Below are 15,732 nucleotides of genomic sequence, written 5' to 3'. Positions count from 1 at the left end.
GAATGTGCGCAGGACCGCGGTCGCTACTTGAAGACACGACGTCATCCAGAAAGGCTATCTGCAGTCAGCCGGCGTCACAATGAAGTCCGTACAGTATCTGTCGGTTGTGACTTGGTTTGTGTAGAGCGTCCATGCGCTCTGGGGCTGTGAACATGGTAGGAGGCAAGATACAGCCACCACTCAGCCGGCTACAGCCTGGATGTCCCTGGACCCGTCGGTCTCTTGCGACCCAAATCATGAATAGCAAATAAGTAAATAATTCAACTGCCGCATTGGCGTAGTGGTATGCGCGCCCCACTTGTACCGTGATGGTGATGGGGAGGTCACTCGTTCGACCCGGGTATGTGGCATACATTTTGGCTGGTGGTAGATCTGGCTGTGGCGAAGCGCTTGTCTCCCCTCTCCAGCGTCGCCTACTCCGACTCATCAGTGTCATCACAAAGGTCTGCTTCCTTTCGCTCATCTTCCGTGGCTACGCTTCACAACGTACCAGTGGATAACGGACAACAGCAAGAAAGGGCATTAACTGGCTGCAACGGCGAAAACTAGTACACTGTACAGTAAGTCCGAGACCTAGGTCGAGTTACGCAGTACGATACATAACCTATCAGCCTCGAAGGGTATATCCGCTCAATATGATCTACATATAGCGCCTCATGTAGTCTCTCATCTGCCGACCAAAGTCGATGTACCTCAACTTATTCGGAGACACGTCTGTCCCTCTCGCAACGACGCCCGCCGCCTCGGGGCCCAGAAGCTGTATCGACTTCTTCATGGACTTCATCTGCGGATTCGGCTCCAGCGAGAGCCGAGCCTTCCGCTTGGCAGTCTTCCGGCGCAGCGAGCTCATTGCGCTGAGCTCGCTCGAGGCGGACAGTTCAGACAGCCACGACTTGGCCGATCCCGGGGTGTGCCTGCTTCTTGCGCTGCGAGGGGACCGCCTGGGGGTTGTGGGCGCAGAGAACGACTGCGCCTTGATGGGGGTAACGAGGGTTGGGAAAGTCATCCACTGCCCGGTGGCTGAGCCCGCAGAGTGGAACCCTTCGTCGTGAGTCGCCGTTTCTGCGTCCTCTGCCGTTTGCTCCCCGCCGCCGCCGCTTCCACCCGTGTCGTGTTGGATCGCATTCCAATCCTCGGATGGATCTCTATGGCTTGACGAGCCCTCCGGAACACGACTTGGCAGCATCGCTCGCCCGAAGAGAGTTGTTGAAGCGGCCTTCCGCCTGCGGAAGGGCATGAACCCGGCCAACCTCTGTCGAACATTCCCCTTCCCTCGCGCCTTCACCCCGTCGGGCCCACCGATGAGAGCCTGCTCGTCCGACACGTCGTGACCGCCGAACGAGGGTGCCCGCGTCTTCGCCACGAGCGTTTCGGCGACCCCACCGAGCTGGGCAAGATCGTCGTCTTCGTCTGTGTATATTGAGTCGGGGACACAGATGGGCGCATCATACATCCCTCCGTCCTCGTCCTCAGAGATGCCGAGCAGTGTGGCGAGCCTGTGGTTCGAGTGGCGCTGTGGAATGCGAACGCCCTCGTTTACGGAATTGCTTGTCGAGGGTAGCGACAGTGTGTTGAGGTCCATGCTCTCGGGAGGGGCGTACTCTGCCCCTGGCAGGCACTCAGGGGATCTGAATGGAACGAGAGGCCGGGTCGAACAATCACGGAGGTGGCTACCAGAGGACCGGGGAGTAGAGCAAGCAAGGACGGAACTCTGTGAAGAGATGGGGCTGGGTTATATACATTCTGGAGGCACCTTTGTCTTCATTGTCATGCCGGTGTAGTTATGGGTCTTGAACCTGCCGCCGCCACCCATCGAACTTGCTCATCGTCCTTTGCTCATCGTCCTTTGCTCATCGTCCTTTGTCTGACCTCGCTCGGTCGGTTTCACCTCAGTCGTCACCGCGTCACCTTAGAATGCGACTTGCTTGCTTCGCGCGTTGTTATGTAGGCGCTGATTATTGGTGTGTCATGTGAGTCCGTAAGCTGATAACATGTGGATGGTTTTTTCTCTTGAAAACCCTTTGGCGGAACACGCACAGCTGCGTTCTGGCAGGGAGCTGTACTGCGTGGATCTGCTGCGTCGTCTGTCACGTGTTATAGAGTCAAGGCCACGAAGTGGGACGTCGTAGTTGTTTATCAAACACCTCCATTAGGCTGCAAGGCAATGCGAACCTGTTTCCAATACACTCAAGTAAAGCTTTGGATGTCTGAGGACATCCAATTGCAAGCGACCTTGCGCGCTTCCAGCCTGATTTGGCATGCTAGACGCCAGAGTCGATGACGACGTACTTCTTGAATTCCAATCTTGTAGCTTGCTTCTTCACGAGCCGCAGCCACCATCGAACCGTCTTCAATGGTTTTTTTCCGTGGAAAACACTCGTTATACTCTCCAATAGACAGAGAAGATCCTCAATTGCAATGTCGTCTATGATGACACTAACGGCTTCCGTGCAATTTCAGGTGTGCTCTCCGTTACTTGCTAAGCATGTCTTTGTCCTACTAATCGGCTTGCTACTTACTGTTTCTGGGCAGATGCCACCACTCTGCCTCAGAGGAGTCACGAGTTGAGGCCATGCATGCGGATACCTCAATCCGAATAAGGTTTACCGTTAATCAATCCAAGTTCCCTCGCTATCGGAGCTCCAACACTTCGCTATCTCATGTGTGCTAGAGCCTGGCCTTTCACACCTACCCTTCCTTTTACTCTGTGATGAACCTCGACTCTGGCGCATCGACTCATACGCTCCTCGTTGCAAATCGCGGCGAGATTGCGGTGCGTATCCTGCGCACCGCGAAACGTCTAGGAATACGCACGCTTGCTGTGTACACACGCTCCGACGCGACCTCCCCGCACGTCACTCTTGCAGATGAAGCGGCACCTCTCCGCGAACAAGACGAAGACCCTGTCTCCAATGCGCGCGGATACATAGATGCGGAGGCCATTATAGCTGTATGCAAGGAGCGAGGCGTAACTCTACTCCATCCAGGATATGGCTTTCTCTCGGAGAACAGTGACTTCGCGAGGAAGGTGGCGGATGCGGGAGTAATCTGGCTTGGGCCGCGGGCGGAGACGATCGAAGCTATGGGGCTGAAGCATCGCGCGCGCGAGCTTGCCAGGGAGGTAGATGTTCCGCTGGTGCCCGGGTCGAATGGCTTGCTGCAAGATATGAATGAGGCTGTTGCCTCTGCTGAGGAGATAGGTTTTCCGGTGATGCTCAAGTCGACAGCTGGCGGAGGCGGCATGGGGCTAGTGGTATGCGCCACGGTCGACGAACTGAGAGCCAGGTTTGCAGGTACTCAAGCCCGCGCAGAGGTGAGCCGTTTCTTGTGCCTTCTTGGGAATACAAGTCTATCTTCTCAATCTGTCGTAGACGCTATTCCATAACAATGGATTGTTCATTGAGAGGTACTATCTCGCCGCACGGCACGTGGAAGTACAGGTACGTTACGGCGTCTTTCTCCTTTCGGAATACTATAGACAATGATCGTACAGGTGTTCGGTGACGGGGCCGGCCACGCTATCCATATGGGCGAGCGCGAATGCAGCGTACAGAGGAGGCACCAGAAGGTCATAGAAGAAGCTCCCAGCCCGTTCATGCTTCGGCACCCCGGTCAGTCCCCGTGACCATCCTGCAACTTCTGCTTATCTGGCTAGCCGTATCGCAGATATCCGAGAGAAGATGTGCATCGCAGCGGTCCGTCTCTCCGAGCATGTCACTTACGAGTCCGCAGGGACTGTGGAGTTCCTCGTCGACGATGTCAGTGGTGAATTCTTCTTCCTGGAAATGAACACACGACTGCAGGTGGGCTATTTGAGCTTTGTAGGTGTAGGCATGCTGAGGATTCAAATGGCAATGTGTAGGTGGAGCATCCTGTCACTGAGCAAGTCAACCCGGGTCTCGACATCGTCGAATTGATGATCTTGCAAGGCATTGCACGGCACGATGGCAAGAGTTCTGAAATCCTATCCCATCCTTTCCTTAATCAAGCACTCTACGAGGCGCCACCCCACTGTCACGCTATCGAAGTTCGTCTGTACTGTGAAAATCCGGCAGCGCAATTCAAGCCTTGCCCCGGCGTTCTTCAGCAGGTCAAGCTCCCAGAAGTAGACTGGCTGCGGGTCGAATCTTGGGTTGAGTCCGGAACGACCATCACTCCGTACTACGACCCACTCGCGTGCAAACTCGTTGTCACAGGGTCGACTCGCGTTGAGGCTATCCAACGCCTCACATCTGTCTTGAAGGAGACGGAAGTGCTCGGTCCTCCTAACAACGTCCAGTACCTCCTTGCTATATGTGGCTCGCAAACATTTCAATTTGGGAACGCGACTACGACATTCTTGCATACATTCAGCTTCGTCCCAAAGTTCGTATTGCTTTATGACATCAAGAACCCACACTGACTATCGGCACTTAGAGCCTTCACAGTCCTGAGCGGTGGGTTGGAGACGACAGTGCAAGATTATCCTGGTCGCCGCATTGGTCTTGGCATCCCTCGTAGCGGTCCTATGGACTCTCTTGCCTTCCGTATCGCAAATATTCTCGTCGGCAACGATCCTGGCACAGAAGGTCTTGAGGCTACACTCACAGGATGCCGTCTTCTCTTCCATGTCGCAGCTGTCGTTGCCGTGACTGGCGCCTCCGCGAAAGTGACGGTCGATGGGAACGAGATACGAACGTGGAAACGAGTCGCCGTCCCGGCAGGTGCGAAGCTTGCCATCGGTCCCATTCAAGGCACCGGCATGCGTGCGTATCTCGCGATGAGAGGAGGATTTCCTGAGATACCGAAATATCTGGGCTCGAAGTCGACTTCAATGGGTTTGGGAGGGTACCAAGGGCGCGGGCTTACAGCTGGAGATCAGGTTGTCCTTGGCGACTGCGCTCCTGGCGCTGCAGAGGAGTCGGCGCTTGCGCTTCCAGAACATCTCATTCCCATCTATCCCTCCGACTGGACTATACATGTTCTCTCCGGCCCGCAAAGCGATCCAACGTTCATCACAGAGCAAGGCATCGCGAAGTTCTTTACGACGAAGTGGACTGTTAGCGCTGCGAGCAATCGGATGGGCGTCCGCCTCGAAGGCCCCCGTATCGCATGGGCGCGCGAGAATGGCGGCGAAGGCGGATCGCACCCGAGCAACATACTCGACAACGGATATGCTTTCGGGACAGTCAATGTGAATGGTGACACGCCTGTTATCTTGACGAACGAAGGTCCGGACATGGGAGGCTATGTTTGTGTGTGTACGATCGCAAGCGCAGAGCTGTGAGTGCCGTATTCAGAGTGGTGCTACGAAGTCATATTCAGGCGGTTACAGATGGAAGCTAGGACAACTACGGGCAGGTTCTACAGTGAGATTCAAGCGTATCTCTTACCAACAAGCGATCGGTCTGTACCAAGCGGAAGAGCGATTCTTCCGGGAGATGCAAGAAGCAACGAGTTCTTCGAGATCCTTCCCGCCCTTCCTTCCTACGTTGAACGCCACAGACCATGATATCGACCCTCGCTTGCATGATACGCATCCCGACCCTTCCAGCGGACGTCCCGGGGTTGTATTTCGTCAAGCTGGGGATTCGGCAATTCTAGTTGAATGTGGCGAGATGACGCTCGACTTCGCGGTACGCGCTCGGATCCACGCGTTCGAGACCGAGATCAGAAGATGTGCCATACCCGGAATATGGTTCCTTGCACCGTGCATTCGCTCAACGATGGTCAGTGGCCTCCTAACGATCAGGAATACAGCCGCAACTAACGCAAATCTCAACAAGGTTCACTTTGACCCACTCATCTCCACGCAAGCAGCAGTGCTCGCGTCGCTCATCAATGCTGAACACTCACTTCCTGCCAGCGTCGAGTCGCTTACTTTTCCGGGCCGTCGGATTACGTTTCCCACGGTACTCGACGACCGGTGGAACCGCGAAGCTCTGGAGAAGTACATGCGGAGTACCCGCGCGACAGCTGCCTATCTGCCCAGCAACATAGAGTATCTGGCTCGCAACAACGGTTTCGAGAACGCGGAAGAGGCCTTGAAGAAGCTGGTTGGCACTGACTGGGTAAGTTCAGCGCACGCTGGCATGATTCGCCCACCTCATGTTGTCGGTTAGCTTGTCCTCGGCGTAGGCTTTTACCTAGCCTGCCCTTTCCTAGTCCCGGTGCGTATGAATATTGAAGTCTACCACCGGTTCCTGCGGATGACATCAGGACGTATAGATTGATCCACGTTCCAGACTGGTAGGACAAAAGATGAATCCCTCGCGAACGTATACGCCTCGGGTGCGTGCATCCGAAGTAGCTATAGATTTGGCGCTAACTTTGCTGACCGACCTTCAGGGCGCAATCGGCATCGCCGGTCTCGTCGCTGCAATATACCCTATCCAGTCTCCCGGCGGTTATCAGCTATTCGGCAGGACGCTACCTCCATGGCAGACCTGGGGCAAGGGGCGCGACTTTAGCCCCGATAGTCCTTGGCTATTGCGGCCCTTCGATCAAGTAAGAACCGCTGACTGTCCTGAGTAGTCTTGATTGACAAGTGTGGTCAGGTGGTCTTTGAAGCAGTCAGCGAGGAACAGTATCTACAGGTGAGCAGTACTTCAAGTCTTCACATGGCCGCTTACCCACCGGCATGATTAGGCCGAGAATCGCTTTGATGCTGGACAATACGCATTCAGGATTGAGGACCGGACCTTCTCTATGGCGGAATATACCGCCTTTGTGCGCGGCATTAGTGACGAAGTCAGACATTTCAAGGAAAGGCAGGCACGTGGAGTCGCTGCCGAAGAGGCACGGTAAGCGTGAGACATACGACGCCACGCATACTTCATTGATCAGTACCCAACAGCGAGAAAGTTCTATTTGCGGAATGGGACCAGCAGCGTCGTGAAGAGCTGGAAGCCCGTCGGTCAGCTGTGCCTGAGCCCATCGACCCGGGTACGTTTTCGATGGGTTCCGTGCTCCCTGGGGTATGATTGACTCGCTTTGCAGGAGGCGATGGAGGCCCGTGCGTCACATCGTCACTGACGGCACAAGTCTGGAAGATCAAGTGCTCCATCGGAGACGTTGTCAAGTCTGCTGGGGATGTTCTCATAATTCTCGAAGCGATGAAGACCGAGGTGAACGTCCAAGCAGAAGAAGAGAACGTTGGTCGGAAGGTGGTAGGGTTTGGACGTGGGGTCCGAGAGGGCGGCACCGTCCAGGCAGGTGATCCGCTCGTCTACTTTGAGTGACGGACCCATGTGATCCCATCAGCTCGTGGAGAAAACGAAACATATGTTGAAAGTTTACTTCGACAGGCGTTACTGCTATGGCCTCGTCAGAGCTGCTCACAGACGGTGCCATCTACAGATATGCCGACCATTCCTCTCACCTGCATTCTCAGCGACAATGTGCCTATGATGGAGAGCACATGTGATGACGCACCAGATGTCACTCGCTGATCTCGCAGCGCACGCGCAGCAAAGGTTATACGGCTGTTTGACGCCCCTCGCTGCGTAGACCAGGGTGCACCGCCCTAGCCTAATTGACATTTAGCTCAACATCCCGTGCGAAGCAGTACCGGCTACGGGCAATGAATGTACCACCGGGAGAAGCTTGTGTCGGACCCACAATTCATACTGTCATTCATGCTTCTGGTGACGATCTGCCGGTGCATGCTCTATTCTGGCTGTGAGTCAGGCGGGCCCGAATGACAGGGCGAGCGGGTCAGTTGAGTATCTGGACGATTGCTTACTCATTTTTGATTCAGAGATGCTTCAAGGCTCTACGCGCACTCGGCAGAGCACCCTGTTTCTGCTGTAGCATGCATGAATTTCTCTGGACATGATGTGCGTGGATAATGAAAGCACGCTGGTTGCTCATCATAAAAAATCCAATAGGCAAGCGAATGCAGTCATTCATTATTGAATATCCGCTATCTGTCTGCTGCATGTCAATTAGAGGCGGCGGAGTGCAAAAGGAGAGTGATTCTGCGAGGAAGTCAAACAACACTAAAGACTAGCTCGGGCGAGTATCGCACTCCAATGGCACTCCGCGGAGCCATGTACCTGGGTGACAGCCTGAGCTACGCCGTCGTACGTTCGCGAATATTTCATGTCAGATTTATTGGCATGAACAGCGTCGGAAGACCCAAGATAATATGCCGCAAGAGGGGGAATCAGACGCTCGGGAAGTCTTTATAAACCGTACTGCTGGCTGTGTACTGCAGCAAGTACTCATTCAGCACTTACAACCCAGCCAAAGTGAGCGAGGCATTTCTCTCTGTCCCGACTTCCTTCCTGCTTACCCTACCGCATTTCCAACAGTATGCAGTTCACCACCGCCGTCTTCAAGCTTGTCGCAGTCGCGACCATCGTCACTGCAGCCGCCGCCTCGCCGACTACTCTCGAAACTCGCGAGGCTAGCGGCCTGGTCTGCAGTGGCGAAGGCGGAGATCTCGGTCTGACTTGCACCACGGTCGGCGCAGCTTGCTCAGGATGCCCTGATATCGATATTTTGGGGACCACTGTCGTCAGCTGGACTTGCACCTCCGTCTCGTCCTTGGCCCCAGGCGTTCTCGTTATCCTATCCGAAGCCTTGGACATCACCAATTTGTCTGACATTGGCGTGAGGATTTCGGTGGCTTTTCGTATTGGCTGTTGGCAAATATTCACATTGTCCCCTAGCCGGATGCTTGCATCCCCGACGGTATTGCAGCTCTGTTGTGAAGAACACAGGAACAATTTGACGTCGCAGACTTGGAGGAAGTGAGCGGCGGCGCGGATGGATGGTGAAACTGATGGAGTTAGCAGAGTACTTTGGTTCGATGCTGGAATGAATGTGATTCAAGTTGCATTTTGAGCAGTCATCCGTTTCCTGAATGCACAGAAAGTGTGCGACAGTTAGTGGAGTAATAACAAAGTGGAAGAAAACGGGTTGCGCCCTCGTCGAAAAAGCAAAATTCCGACACGGGGAATCGAACCCCGGGCTATCGCGTGAGAGGCGATAATGTTAGCCACTACACCATATCGGACTTGTTCGGAATCCGGTAAGCAACACTAGATAGCAACGCGGCTGTATGCTATCTGATCAGAATGATGGAGGTGGGGTGAACGCCCATCGGCCGTGGCAGGCGAGGGCGAGGACACGGGGGAGAGCGAGAGCAACGGACGTCGCCCGCCGTTGTCCTCGACGGCGACCACGTCTGCTCCCCGATAAGTACTCGCCCCCACGGCTACTGGAAGATGGATGCGTCTGCCTCCAGCCGGACGGATGCCGTAGAGCCCTACCACGCTGCGGAATCCATCGGCCACGGGTCTTCGGCAGATCGGCATGCCGACCACACGGCACAATCACCACTGTCCCGAGCCTCGAGCGGCATCGTCCAGCAGGAGGTCCGAGACGACGGCGAGAACAAACCCTCCAGGAAGCCTTCGTTGCTGCCTGATGAACCCACGGAAGTGCCCGGGCACTATGGCTGTGAGTTTCGCGTCACCTCTCGTTGTTCTTCGGCGCGATGCTCATCTGCGGCCGCCCGAACGGACCAAACAGTCTTCTCCCCACGATTTGCACCCTTGCGCAGGGAATACTTCATCATTATTGCCCGGGCAACAGCATTAATCATGGTCCTCATGTGGATCACTCTCCCTGTGTGAGTGCATTCGGTCTGAAGACATGGGTATTCGTTGGCGAACGAGCCGGCGTCCTTCAAGTCGTCGAGAGAAAGAACTGTACTATGTACGCCTACCGTACACGCCACTCAGCACGTGCGCATTTCATGCATGCCGTCAAGACTGGAAGCTACTCCATGAACTATATCAACTCCGGGAATGGACTTCGCTGACGCTCTTCGTCTAGTTACTGGGGCGCTCTCGCCAATTCCGCCAAGCTGACAGGGAACCTAGACGCATGGTTCGTCAGCCGCGACACTGGCCGCGTTGGCCAGGGCTTGGTGGCTGCGTTGAGCAAGTACGCACCGCCAGGCCCTCGGCTCAACTGGCAGGTCATGGACCCGGACGTCGTCGGCAGCGACGATGATTTGGCTATCATGGTCGCTCAGGAGCAGATATGGATCGCAGTAGTAGGTGAGTGGGGCGTTTGTTTTGCTCAAGTCTCTCATTTTATACGGGTATGACGCCGCCTTCGCACGTTTGTTCTTCGCTGTGTTCCCTGCTATCGGGTTGTTACATGTCGCCGCTGGCACGTTTGGGCTGCGCTACGAACCTCTCGGCATCTGGAGCGCCCATATCGGCACGCTCGGCATCTCAGCCCGCGCTGCTGCCGAACGGAGCGTCCGGCAAGCGACCAGAAGCAGGACTTGCGAGGCTAGGCTTTGCTTCATCCCATCCCTTGGACCCAGCCAGTCAAAGAGGAACGGACATGATCCTGGCAGCGCTTGGCAGGCACTGAGGCGCTATCGTCCTCCAAGAACATTTCATCCCTCGAGTGCCGAGACTGTACTCGCCTTTTGACTTAGAACGACATACCGTACGAGCCGCATCGCACTCACATTGATCTTCCAGTCCAAGAAAACATCTCGCAAAAGCTGTCGCTTGCTCGACAGGTCGGCGACACGACGTACGACCCGACGTCGGCCATCAAGGTCTTCTACTCCCAGGTCTGTCCGCCTCCTTCCGACACGAGTACATCGAAGTCCTGTTGACACGCGCCGCCGTAGGCTCGTCAAGAGATTGCGACGGGGAACTACCTTGTTCCACTCACAACCGCAATGTTACAAGAGACTACAACTACTTACGCCACGGCGAGCGCTCAGCGGTACTTCGCGCAGATCAATAACAACGGCCAGCCGAACGCTACGGCTCTCCAACTCATCGCCACTGCCCCTCAGACGATTGCTCCTGCGATCAGTTGGACGATGGTCAACCTCCGTCCGTACAAGTAGGTCCTGTCGCATCTTGTCAGAGGCAGACCATTTAACGGAAATTGAAGTGCCCCAGCCGCACAGGCTGTTACGCTTGTCGGCAACATCTTTCTATGCATTTTCTCGTGAGTCGCACTTTGGCATCTGGCTACAGCCCTATGTTGACATTTCCCTTCAGGTTCATGATTGTATGCGATTTCACTACCAGGACCGCTCCGTAGACTGATGGCCTGTCCAGACTATGGCAAACTCCACAGCACGAGCTATCGTCGGCCCACACATGGATTTCCTGCCATACATTGGGCTCCGCATCCTGGTTCCGTTGCTCGCGTACTTCCCGCTGAGCATGAGCTTTGCGCTCATCAACGTCGCATTCAAGCTCCCTCTCGGGACAAAGTGCGTGTCTTGATTTGCTTGTCGCTAGCGAACAAGTGTTCATCCCCGTTCGCGCAGGTTCGGCGAAGGCGCAGGCTTCATTATCTCGTTCGCATACATCTACCTCGGCATGGCCTCGCTCGGCCTCTCGCTTGAGGCTATGATCACGATCTTCACGCCACGATTCATACCGTTTTTCCTTTTTGTCTTGGTATGTGTGCTGACGCATCTGCGCCCCGGTACGCGCTGACATCGCTGTGATGACTAGATTCTATACAACGTCTCGCCCGTCGTGCTCCCTGACGAGCTCCAAAACCCCTTCTACTCATACGGTAACGGCTTCCCCATCTGGTACGTTGCCCCTCGTTCCTGGATTTAGCCATGTCGGCTGACTTCATCTTCAGGAATATGTATGCTTCCGCCTCCCTCTGCTTACACGTCTTGGCATTAATCGCCCTTCGGTTCAACAGGTCACAGGCGCTCCGGACTATTATGTTCAACACCGCCTCACACCTGGGCCGGAACGCGGCGGTCATCATCGCCTGGATCATCATGTCGTGTGCAACACTAACCCTCTTCACCTGGCTCATGCGCCGCATAGAGCGGCGCCGGCTGCGCGCGCTGCAGTCGCGGACGCGGTCCAAGAGCCCCGAGAATACCCCGTTAGAGATCGAGAAGGGCAAGGAAAAGTCGGTGGCCTAGATAGAACTATGCGTATCATTCACGGGTTAATGCGTACTGTATTAGTTACTTATGTATTTTGGATACAAGGTCGTCCGTCGTAAGTACTAGACTTTGCACTTCGAACGAGTCATGTCTGGTAGGGACGCGCAGTTATGTCGTGATTGGGCGCCTTGGTTTGGTATGTTACTTTTCGATTTCGTCCGTTCCTGGTTTGTTTGCTCATCGCGTCTCATTGGTGGTTTTACTGCACACAGGTACGATGTATGCGTCCTAAGCACGGCCCGCGATGCTCTCTCTGCCAGCCACAGGGCCGGGAGGAGCGGCCACTGGGGCCCCACCACCGATAAGATATGGCGAACGTCTTGCTCGGTGCCTGAGAGAAGCACACCACCACACTTGGCGAGCACGACATCTTTCCCTGTCCGTTCCCGCAGTGCACATATTTAGAGCGTCTCCCTGCAGTCTGGGAGATGTTTGTTGCTTTCGGCTACTTTGCTCGCTGATCTCGACATACACCCTCGCTTCCGGCGCTTTCTAGGTGATCCTGAAGTTGCGCACGATGGTTGGTAGCTTGGAAAAGGCGCCGTCCCCGGCTTATGATGCGGGCTCGCTCCACGACAAGGAGAGGGACCCGGAGAAGGTGCTCGAGACTCCGACGTCTGAGTCGGATAGCGAAGCGAATGTGGGCCTGCACGAGTTCGACGTCGCGAAGCAGACGGGTTTGCGCGTTACTCCAGAGGAGAGTAGACGGTAAGCACTGCCGTGACTTTCAGTGGCATCGTCATTTCAATAGTTGCTGAGCTGATGCGATTGCTCGCAGGGTCGCGAGGAAGATCGATATATGGATCCTGCCTATGGTACGTTATTGACCGCATGACGGAACGTGACGAATACTCACCGCTGGCTCCTCAGCTTTGTGTTTGTCAAGGCTTGAGTATCTGTAATTCTCGGCTATTATGAACCTACGCACTGTGACTTACGCATACTCAGTGGACAAGTCGGCGTACGTGCTTTTGTCTCGCAAGCGCGTTGGTAACTCTGACCGAAATCGAACAGTCTGAATTACGGCAACCTGTACGGCATGAAGCGCGCATTGCATCTGACCGGAGATCAGTACAGCTGGTTCGCCAGTGGTAAGTGCTTTCGGACTCCGTTGATGCTTCCTATTCCTATATTGGTCCGTGCTTTCGTAGTATTCTAGTGAGCTATCCTTGCCCGATGGTTTGCTACCACTCATTGTACGCGTGCCCATAGCATTGGCTATCTGGTTGGGAACTATCCCGATGGTTGGTTGCTCCAGCACTACCCGTCTGGGAAGGTCTTGGCAATAAGTACGTCGTCTTCGTCGATCGCCGGAGTATGCTACTGAGACAATAAACTAGCTACCTTCATATGGGGTACAATCGTCCTAACGTAAGTCATCGGTAACCCAGACTCCTGGTTGCAGTCCTGAGACTCGTGTTCTTGTAGCACCGCGGCATGTACTAATTTTGCGGGCACGATGGCGAATCGGTACGTGTCCTTGCGAGGCCGACGTCGCTCCTGCTAACTCTCGTGCCTAGCTTCTTCTTGGGCCTCCTCGAAGCGATCGTGACCCCCGGAATGACCATCCTGACTGCCATATGGTATACTCAGAACGAGGTGCCTTTTCGCTCGCTCATCTGGTACTCGTTCAACGGGTGGTCCGGTATCTTCGGAGGGTTCGTCGCCTATGGTATTGGGCACATCTCCCATCCAGCCATCGACCTCTGGAAGTATGTCTTCCTGATCCTCGGAGCTATCAGCGTCTCATGTACGTGAACCTCGTATGGTATAACGAGCGAGCACTGATTTGAGTCGTAGACTCGTTCGTGCTGTGGTTCTTATTCCCCGACTCGCCCGTCGAGGCTCGCTTCCTGACTGAAGAAGAGAAGATCATTGCGGTAAAGCGTGTTGCGGAGGGGAAGATGGGCGTCAAGAATAAGAAATTCAAATGGTATCAAGTGAGGTCACTTTCGGTCTCGAGCTGGTTGCGAAGCTCACGCTTCCCCTTCCGTAGGTGCAAGAAGCCCTCATCGACCCCAAGACTTGGCTTCTGTTTGTAGCTTCGATTGCTGCTCAGATTCCCAACGGGTAAGCCTCCTGCTTGTCGGCCTACGATATTACGATGATCGACACCTCTACGCAGTGTCATCTCAAACTTCTCCACGATCATCATCAAGGTTGGTGATCTCTTCGAGTTCCCGCCGCATGGCTTGCTTAAGTTTTCTGTTGTAGGGCATGGGCTTCACAACGCTTCAAAGTACTCTTCTCGATGCGGCCTCGTCAGGCGTGCAGATTTTCGGTTTGCTCTCAGCAGGGTTCGTCTTGACGCCCCATCATTGCAGTCTACGTACAGCTCAGAGCTTTGCAGATTCATTTGCATGCGATTCAAGAACAGTACGCCGAGCCACATTCGCTTCTCGCTATTACTCACCGTATTTGCAGTGCGCGTAATCACGATGGCAGCAGGGAATATCACCTGCATCATCGCGGCAGCCTGCTTAACATACCTTCCATCTCACCAGCAGTGGAACCGACTTGTCGCATTCTGGTTCACGCAGTTCCAGTCTGTGGGGTTTTCGCTCTCGCTGGTCATGATCTCTAACAACGTATGTGTCTCCTGTATGTATCGTCGGAACAAACTGACATGACAACATGGATTAGGTTGGAGGCTTCACGAAGCGGACCTTCGTAACTGCGGTCACGTTTGTCGGTGTATGTACCTTCCCTTTACTTATGCGCATCCACGAATTTACCCCTTGGTTGGTAGTACTGCGTAGGAAATGTCATTGGGTGAGCCTGCCGCTTTCTTGCTTGAAGCTCGATAACATTTGTTGATGGCTGTTCAGGCCTCACTTTATCCTCGTGAGTCGTCACTCTTGTCCATTGTGAACAACGTGGAGACTGAATTCAACACAGGATAGCGAAGCACCCCGCTACACTACAGGAACGGTAAGAGTTACATCAATCTCAAGCACAATTCTCACAATCGAGGCATGTCGGCAATCACAGAAAGCCATGTTTATAGGTATGTCACCTTCAGCCTGTATGTAAAATTGATTTGACCAATGCATTTGGGTCAGGTTACGTCATCAAAACCGTCGCTCACCTTGCGCTTGGGCTCTATATGCTATGGAGCAACATCAGAGTGCGTCTGCGTGTTATTTCATGCAAGCGACTTCAGCTGACGTGCGGATCACCATTGTTAGCGCGACAGAGAGCAAGGGAAGGTGACGTCACCCGGTGATCAGCTGAAGGGAGAAGGTGAGATCCGCTGTCGATTTTTGCTGGTTTGGCTAACAATGCATCGGTAGAGGCGGGGATGCATGATCTCACCGAGTGGGAGAACAAGTTCCATAGGTGCGTTAGGCCATCATCTTCACGGAGGTAGTTCTCCGGAGTTCATGAGATGCTAACGTCATGGTTCGTGACGCAGATATGTTTTGTGAAGGGCGCCCTATCCGCATGTCTGCATACACCGATCTGCTTTGCTCTCGCGCGGTCAATTTGCAGCTGCTCATTGTGCTACCGCGAGCCATGACCAACGTGACACGAAATCTTCTCATGCAGTCACATCCGTCCCTTGCTCACTCCGCTTCTTTCTTATGGCAATATCATACTTGGCCTATGGAGGTGGTTCACTAGCGGGCGCGCCACGGCCTAGCGGGTTAGATTCAGGCCTAGGTTCCGAAAAAGGACTGCGCACATCTCCACTCGCGTCTAATAGAAGTGTCGCATACTCAACGAGGCGACTCTGACCCTCAATTGCACATGAAGTCACACGTCCGCGTGAGTGTGTATTG

General features: G+C 54.4%; 4 protein-coding genes and 2 non-coding genes across 6 annotated transcripts; 4 read left to right on the top strand and 2 right to left on the bottom strand.

Annotated features, from left to right (window-relative positions):
* Positions 1–266: 266 nt before the first annotated feature.
* Positions 267–350, top strand: DICSQDRAFT_t198. The gene has a single exon. It is a non-coding gene; the product is annotated as a tRNA-Thr (tRNA).
* Positions 351–640: 290 nt separating this feature from the next.
* On the bottom strand, positions 641–1,776 carry DICSQDRAFT_183846 (uncharacterized protein; the record flags this gene model as incomplete). Its single annotated transcript, XM_007370822.1, has 1 exon — positions 641–1,776. Exon 1 carries the CDS (start codon positions 1,580–1,582, stop codon positions 641–643), a length of 942 nt encoding a protein of 313 aa, XP_007370884.1. The 5' UTR covers positions 1,583–1,776.
* Positions 1,777–2,710: 934 nt separating this feature from the next.
* Positions 2,711–7,220, top strand: DICSQDRAFT_157925 (urea carboxylase; the record flags this gene model as incomplete). The annotated part of the gene is made up of 15 exons (XM_007370821.1): positions 2,711–3,313; positions 3,372–3,440; positions 3,494–3,611; positions 3,667–3,803; positions 3,863–4,365; positions 4,417–5,262; positions 5,315–5,708; positions 5,766–6,050; positions 6,102–6,149; positions 6,208–6,270; positions 6,328–6,486; positions 6,537–6,575; positions 6,628–6,782; positions 6,836–6,924; positions 6,979–7,220. 15 exons carry the CDS (start codon positions 2,711–2,713, stop codon positions 7,218–7,220), a joined length of 3,750 nt encoding a protein of 1,249 aa, XP_007370883.1.
* Positions 7,221–8,929: 1,709 nt separating this feature from the next.
* DICSQDRAFT_t196 lies at positions 8,930–9,001 on the bottom strand. Its single transcript has one exon. It is a non-coding gene; the product is annotated as a tRNA-Glu (tRNA).
* Positions 9,002–9,152: 151 nt separating this feature from the next.
* Positions 9,153–12,294, top strand: DICSQDRAFT_93692 (uncharacterized protein). The gene is made up of 13 exons (XM_007370820.1): positions 9,153–9,447; positions 9,520–9,619; positions 9,826–10,052; positions 10,491–10,585; positions 10,646–10,866; positions 10,918–10,974; positions 11,028–11,037; positions 11,088–11,245; positions 11,303–11,435; positions 11,493–11,575; positions 11,629–11,634; positions 11,695–12,086; positions 12,163–12,294. Exons 1-12 carry the CDS (start codon positions 9,213–9,215, stop codon positions 11,924–11,926), a joined length of 1,557 nt encoding a protein of 518 aa, XP_007370882.1. The 5' UTR covers positions 9,153–9,212; the 3' UTR covers positions 11,927–12,086; positions 12,163–12,294.
* A 5-nt stretch (positions 12,295–12,299) lies between these two features.
* On the top strand, positions 12,300–15,718 carry DICSQDRAFT_93689 (MFS general substrate transporter). Its single transcript, XM_007370819.1, has 25 exons — positions 12,300–12,658; positions 12,729–12,765; positions 12,821–12,848; positions 12,899–12,911; positions 12,965–13,041; positions 13,102–13,108; positions 13,163–13,239; positions 13,291–13,321; positions 13,379–13,420; positions 13,471–13,700; positions 13,751–13,890; positions 13,947–14,020; positions 14,076–14,109; positions 14,165–14,251; positions 14,305–14,326; positions 14,375–14,538; positions 14,594–14,644; positions 14,700–14,722; positions 14,779–14,794; positions 14,849–14,881; positions 14,942–14,957; positions 15,013–15,077; positions 15,139–15,193; positions 15,244–15,289; positions 15,366–15,718. The coding sequence occupies exons 1-25, from the start codon at positions 12,468–12,470 to the stop codon at positions 15,376–15,378; spliced, it is 1,572 nt and encodes a 523-aa protein (XP_007370881.1). The 5' UTR covers positions 12,300–12,467; the 3' UTR covers positions 15,379–15,718.
* Positions 15,719–15,732: the final 14 nt, after the last annotated feature.

Source organism: Dichomitus squalens (assembly GCF_000275845.1).
Source record: "Dichomitus squalens LYAD-421 SS1 unplaced genomic scaffold DICSQscaffold_77, whole genome shotgun sequence".
NCBI classification, from domain to species: Eukaryota; Fungi; Basidiomycota; class Agaricomycetes; order Polyporales; family Polyporaceae; genus Dichomitus; species Dichomitus squalens.
Note: the sequence above shows the minus strand (reverse complement) of the source record. Positions and strands in the feature narration are given on the sequence as shown.

What these genes read in the sequence shown, in the direction of transcription:
- DICSQDRAFT_93692 (XM_007370820.1), top strand. Translation starts at nt 9,213, where the DNA reads ATGGATGCGTCTGCCTCCAGCCGGACGGATGCCGTAGAGCCCTACCAC. An exon ending in GATATGGATCGCAGTAGTAG is followed by an intron (nt 10,053 to 10,490) that starts GTGAGTGGGGCG and finishes TTGATCTTCCAG; the next exon opens with TCCAAGAAAACATCTCGCAA. An exon ending in AAGCTCCCTCTCGGGACAAA is followed by an intron (nt 11,246 to 11,302) that starts GTGCGTGTCTTG and finishes CCGTTCGCGCAG; the next exon opens with GTTCGGCGAAGGCGCAGGCT.
- DICSQDRAFT_93689 (XM_007370819.1), top strand. Translation starts at nt 12,468, where the DNA reads ATGGTTGGTAGCTTGGAAAAGGCGCCGTCCCCGGCTTATGATGCGGGC. An exon ending in ACTCCAGAGGAGAGTAGACG is followed by an intron (nt 12,659 to 12,728) that starts GTAAGCACTGCC and finishes GATTGCTCGCAG; the next exon opens with GGTCGCGAGGAAGATCGATA. An exon ending in ATATATGGATCCTGCCTATG is followed by an intron (nt 12,766 to 12,820) that starts GTACGTTATTGA and finishes CTGGCTCCTCAG; the next exon opens with CTTTGTGTTTGTCAAGGCTT.